This window comes from Abrus precatorius, unplaced genomic scaffold (assembly GCF_003935025.1).
Source record: "Abrus precatorius isolate BTA unplaced genomic scaffold, Abrus_2018 Scaffold10, whole genome shotgun sequence".
NCBI classification, from domain to species: Eukaryota; Viridiplantae; Streptophyta; class Magnoliopsida; order Fabales; family Fabaceae; genus Abrus; species Abrus precatorius.
The window spans coordinates 27,960,812-27,967,304 of NW_020874292.1; the positions used below are offsets into that span (position 1 = coordinate 27,960,812).

At 26.3% G+C, this 6,493-nt stretch overlaps 1 protein-coding gene and 1 non-coding gene across 2 annotated transcripts; one reads left to right on the forward strand and one right to left on the reverse strand.

The window, feature by feature from the left end:
- Nucleotides 1–2,218: 2,218 nt before the first annotated feature.
- LOC113853403 lies at nucleotides 2,219–2,323 on the forward strand. The gene has a single exon (XR_003502575.1). It is a non-coding gene; the product is annotated as a small nucleolar RNA snoR109 (small nucleolar RNA).
- Nucleotides 2,324–5,016: 2,693 nt separating this feature from the next.
- LOC113852184 lies at nucleotides 5,017–6,493 on the reverse strand. Its single transcript, XM_027482425.1, has 2 exons — nucleotides 6,064–6,493; nucleotides 5,017–5,516 (listed from the first exon to the last, which is right to left on the reverse strand). The coding sequence occupies exons 1-2, from the start codon at nucleotides 6,491–6,493 to the stop codon at nucleotides 5,017–5,019; spliced, it is 930 nt and encodes a 309-aa protein (XP_027338226.1).

Below are 6,493 nucleotides of genomic sequence, written 5' to 3' on the forward strand. Positions count from 1 at the left end.
AAAAAATGATAAAGAATAACAAAGAAAATAAATGAATAAGAGGGTTTTTTAACTAATGACAATAATGATAGAATTCATTGTTAGTTATTTCATTAATTATTGCATAAACTAAATTTTGTCTGAAATAGTAAATGACTAAATAGTATAAAAAAATAAAAACAAAAACTTAAAAATAACGAACTTAAGGATAATATTTTAATGTTTGTAAAATTAATAACTCCATACTTTTTTTTTGTACATGATTATACAGTTATTGGGAGAATTTGTTTAATTTATTTTATTTATATTGATGTTAAAAAACTAAGTATTGCCATCTTTCATCTTATTTATAAAAAAAAACAAGTATATTTTTTTATTAAGAACAATAAAAAAATAGTTACATGTCATTGATTTATACTTTAATCTATAAATACCATTACTACTAAATGGTGATTTTAATATATTGTATATTAAATGAATAAATTTTCATGACTACATTGTCAATACAAAATTTATAATAAATAAATATATAAAGATAATATTTAACACGTCTAGAAAAAATTTGTTTTTTATATTTATGACAAAAAAATATTGATAATTGTATCTTACAAAAGAATCGCAGGTAGCATATTTGGTAAATCCTATTAATATTATTTGATCATTTATAATTAAATTTGTTTTCATAAATTACTTATATTTAATATTATTATAGTTTGTCAAAGTAAAATTTTAAATTTGATTAATAAATGACATAACACCACTTAAAACAATCGTGCATATGTTTTGTCTTATTCAAAATTAGTTTTGTTCAGATAATATTTCATTTCTTACTTTTAATTTTGTAATTAACGAAATTAACTTTAAAATAGTACAAAACTAATTTTTTTTCTAAATAACTAGTTAGTAAGTCAAAACGTGAATAAGTAATTTATTTTACAATAAATATATATTTTTATTTTAAGATGATAAAAAAATTATATTAAGTATTTTAAATTTTATATAAATAAAAATATTTAGAAAAAATTTAAAATTTATATAAAATGATAAAAAATTATATTTATAAACATGGAGATTTACGAGAAATCTAAAATCTGATATAAGGTAATAAAAAAGATTGAGTAATAACTTTTTTTTTCTGTAAATTTTAGAACAAAATTAATAAAAATGAAATAAAGGGTAAAATTATTGCAACAAGACACATTATTTTCAAACAATTTCAATGTTAAAAAATACACATGACAAAATATAAATTACTTTATTATTTTGATAAAATACTATTAATTATAATATAAAATAAAAATCATTAAAATTATAAAAATAAAATACTTCTATAAGTATTTTAAATATGAACAAAGCTAATACATTTTGAGGCCACGTTTACATTGGAAGTAGGAGTATTCACAAGTTGCGATAGGTTTGATCAGAAAAATTATCCAACTAAATTAAAATACAATAAATATGAGTTATGTTTAATTTTTGTTTTTATACGTGACATAAATTAACGAAACCCAATCATTGAACTGGTTGGTTTGAATCGAGTAATTGGATATTTACATAAAAAAAAATTCCATAATTTTTAAAATATAATAATTATTAAATTAAATTAATTTATCAATATTTATATATAAAATATTGTTTGAATAATAATTTTTTATAAAAACATATATTTACAATTATAAATGAAAATATTAAAATAAAAAAATTAAATTTTTTATTTGTTTATGTGTAATCGACTGGGTTGAATTAATCGGATTGAAAAAAAGAAAAAATTAGACCGGATATTCAATCTGTAAATGATCGTGTGTACTGGTAAAATCCGATTATCCGACTTGACCCATTAACTTTTGCGGATTAAATTGAGTTAATCGGTGGGCCCCTAATTGGAGGGCAAATTTACAATTTCATTAAAATCTATTTATTCTGCTCCATTCGTATCCATCAGATTGATCGAAAGCGAACGGCCACGATCATTCGTCAGCGCAGAGCTGCACTGTGGCTATAAATACGGAGTTATCAGCGTTTGCTCTCAATTGGCTTCTAGGGTTAGGGTTAAATCTGAGTTCGAAAGTAAAATTTCTTGTATCATCAATCTTCTTATTCTTCTAACCCTTTCATTTGTGTACTCATAATATTGGTTATTGAGTTAAGTTGATTTGAATATCGTTGATGAGAGGCTACATGTACCAAGGGGAGGGTGGGAGATTAAAGCCCAATACCCTTGATCTTGAATGTGCCATAGCGGCTGTAGCCAAATCAAACAGATTAGAGAAGCTAACTGGCCGGTTGTTGTGAGATTCATTTTCGGTCTCTGTCAACAAATCTGCTTACCGAGCTTCTCACATTTCCTTTCTTTTCTCAAAGTTCTCTCTTTTTTTGTGTCTGTGTGACCCTTTTGGGTTTGTGAGGAGAATGGGAGAAGAGGAAGATGTGCCTAAGATTTTGGCCTTTTTCCGAAGACCCTTTTCTTACATTGAACACTTTTATTTCTCAAAAGGGTCACTTTCCAGGCAACCTGCTTTGTTTTTCCAGCAGTTTGCGTCTATGGGTGCCTACATGTTGATCATTCTTTTCTCTCTCTCTGTTCTAATTTTTTTCTTTGATAAAATCTGTGTTGTGTGTGAATCATTCTATTGATAAAATCTGTATAGAATAAAAGAATCACAGTTTTTTTTATCATATCCAATATTTGCATAAAAAATTATGTCATGAAAATAATAATAATTTATATTTATTAAATTAAATTTTAATTAATTTATTAAAATTTATAGAAAATATATAAATAATTAAATATATATTTCTAAAACATATAAAATTAGAAAGGAATGAGATGACAGGACAGAAATTAATATTATTTTGAGTAAAATGATTATTATCTTTTTCATCCTGATTATCTTTATCTGACCCTTTCTTACAGAGGGCCTGCAATAAGATAAGAAAATGATTATTTTAACGATGAGGAAGGGAGTCAAAGTGATGTTTCAGTCTTTAAAATGGGTTTCAACAAAAATGGATTTTTATCTGATCATGCTTAACCGAATCGGAGGGGAGATATTTGTGTGGGAAGCAATGAAAAGAAAAAGTAATTTACTATAATGCTTTTTATACATAGCTATATTTTAGTTTAAGAAATTGTAAGCATTTATTTGTTAATTTAATTTTTGAAATTATAAAAAATTATTTCTTAAAATAATTAAAAATTTATTATCTCTTTTAAATTTTTCTAAAAGATTTAATCTTTAAAATTGTTGATACTCTTTTAGCTTTTGATTTTATAAAAAGTATTAGTATTTCAAATTATTATAGATTAAGTCATGTTAGTTATTTGTATTAATCTTTGTTAAATTTATTTAATTATCTATTTGATATGAGATTAAATGTCAATATGGCATAAAGTTTAGTAATGAATAATTCTAATATTACGGTAAAGAACTAAAAAAATTTAAGAATTATCTTAGATATTATACAACAATAATGAATGACCAACAATATTTTCAAGTGCAAAAGAATTTTTAAGACAACCTGAAGTCAATGAAAAGGTTTTAAATCTCTTTAGATGAAAGAGGACAAGGACAGAAAAAAAAGAAGATAAAAAATAAAAATATTTGACATTTAAATGAGTTGAAATAAATAAAAGAAATGATAAAATAAATATTTGTTTAAACGAATAAAAAAAAGAGAGCAAAAACATAATTAAATTGTATTAAAAATATTATAAATTTAGATTATCTTAAAATTTCTAATTTTAATCTTTTTCTTATTTTTAAATTTTTATTATTATTTTAAAATTTAAAAAAATAAGAAAAAATAATAATAACTCATTTAAGTACGTATTCCTCTCTTCCTTTTTTCCTATTCATTATATCTCGAAAACGAAGGGAATTTTGTTTTGAGGTAAAATAAATGATTCCAATTTCCATTACATTCACAAGAGATGTTTCTCACTTCTTTTCAATTTCATTCTTTCCTCCTTGAAAAAATTTTACACAATTTAAGAATAAATTTTTTTATTAAATGCTTTTATTTATTTGTTTGTAAAAAATAAGGGTATAATAAAAATATTTCTTGAACTTCTAAAATAAGAAATAAAAAAATTTATTTAAAAATATGATAACAGATAAAATAAAAAAAGTAATAAATAAGCAATTTTTTTAATTTATGCAATATTGTATAAGATAAAAAGTTATATATAATAAGTTTTTAGAGAAAATTGTAGTATTTAATACTATTAATATATTTAAATTACATTGAATTTTATAACTTTTAATAAAAATTATTATATACAACTTTTAACCTATGTAATATTGCATATGTTAAAAAATTGATAAATGTAATATTATTTATGAATAAATAAAGTATATAGAAAAAAGTAAATAATAATTTCTAATAATATTTAAAATATTAATGATTTTCTTAATTCCTATGAAAAAACAAAAAAAAAAGTATTTAATAAATGAACGATGCCATTAAATGCCAAGTTGGAGGTGTTTGAGACTTTCTTGTTATATCTAAAAATGGTAAAGTGAAATTAAAGAGAACTTTTTTTTATTGAATAATTTATGTTATAATATAACTTTTGGCGAATAAATTGTCCACAAGATGCTTTTATTCTTCATGGTGTGCCACTCCTTGGCGCTTAGACAAATCAATTTGGGGGACCACTAGTAATAGCAAGATAGAGTCAGAGCCATAATAAGTGTCTATGCAATTATCTTTCAGCTGCTCTATCATTCAGATCAATGTGCTTAATTTCGAAGCCTCCATAGCCATTTCCCAAGAAAATTATTCTATATAGTAAAACGTTTTTTTGTAAAACTTATCATAACAAATAAATAAAATAAATGCTAGCAATGAATCTTGCTTACTGCTACTTTTATCTACCCGTAAGACAAAATTATACTAGAGCTGTGCATCAGAGACATTTGTTCTCTAGCATTCACTTCATGTGCTGTAGGCTAAAAACACTTGTCACAATCACAAATCAACTCCAACCACCAAGAAAAGCACTTATATACAAATAGAATTAATATAGCTATAAAATTACACACCCAAGTTATCAGAATTAAATACAGTGGTCAATTGGCTGATTCTGAACCCAGTGTTGCTCACATAATCATTCTTGCAAGAACATGCTTTCACAGGTCGTACTTCAAATCCAATGGACCTTTTAGAAGACAAAGGTGATGATGCCTTTCTAGTTGTAATCGCATTAGTTGTTCTCTTGTAAGCACTAAACCATTTGGCTTGCATGTACACATTTCTCCTCCAAGGAGGTATGTGTAGGTTCATTCTTTTCATAGAGCCTTTAATAGCAGTGCTCATTAGCCTCACAACTTGCTTTAGCTCTTCTACTTTACCAACAAATATCAATGGAAAAATGTCTAGCAAGGAAGAATATTGATTTGTGGGACGAGCTATTTCGAACTCCGCAGCAAGGGAAACTTCAACAATGTAGCGTTTTCCCGAAAAATTCACATCAATGTACTCATAGTCACCAGCTGTTAATCTTCCGTTTTTCTCCCACTTCGATTTGCAAAGCCCTGCGCAGAGAGGATATATATTTCATCAAATTAAGTTCCATAACCTAGTGATCAATTCAATAATCAATACATATTGGTTTATCATTTCTTTTACTATACATCTACCTTATAGATATGGCGGTCCTATAGATATTGCGGATCCTATTTGGAAAATAATTGAATAGAATAAAAATATGTTGTGTTCCCTTATTGGGACACATTGATATGGATATGATTTAGACTTCTAGATATGATAAAGTAGGGTAATTAATTTAACGTGTGTTTATAATAATTTTAAAAATTATATATATAAACTTATAAAAATCATAAACTATTATCATAAATTGTCTATAATTAGTCCTAAATAGATCCTTGATGGAAGAATCTACTTCGTAAACTACCATTTTCAACTGTGACAAATTGATCGAAGTGACGAATTGAATCAAGTTAGTTGTCATAGTTTGTAGCTAAACAAGAAATAAGAGCTAAACATTAATGTGGTAAATACCATAACAAACCAAATTATAAGAACCATAATGTTAGTAGCATGTATGCAATTATTACTCACCGGCATCAAAAGCTTTCTCCCTCAACCGAGACATCAACCGGCGTTTGAATTCGGGCAACGAATTGTCCCCAACAAGTCCACACGCAACTTCAACCTCTCTCCTAATTTTTTCTTTCACATCCTTTTCATCATCTTCATTCCCACAAAACAAACCCTTCAACATTTCCCTCGTCTCAGAATCAGAAAACTCAGATTTTTCAAGCTCCTCTTGATCATCACCCTTTTCATAGTCTTCGTCACAACGAACTACACCCCCCACTTCTTCTCCAATTGTCTCGTTCTTCTCCATGAAGGACTTCACGAGATCAGACAAATCCGTTAAACTCTCCGGGGAGTGCTCGCTCCCGCTACTCTCGCAAAGCCTCACACGTGCCACGTCAGCATCAAACGCCGCCGCCACCCTCTGAAACCTCACCGGAATCCTTGTCAT

What these genes read in the sequence shown, in the direction of transcription:
- LOC113852184 (XM_027482425.1), bottom strand. Translation starts at nt 6,493, where the DNA reads ATGACAAGGATTCCGGTGAGGTTTCAGAGGGTGGCGGCGGCGTTTGAT. An exon ending in GGAGAAAGCTTTTGATGCCG is followed by an intron (nt 5,517 to 6,063) that starts GTGAGTAATAAT and finishes CTCTCTGCGCAG; the next exon opens with GGCTTTGCAAATCGAAGTGG.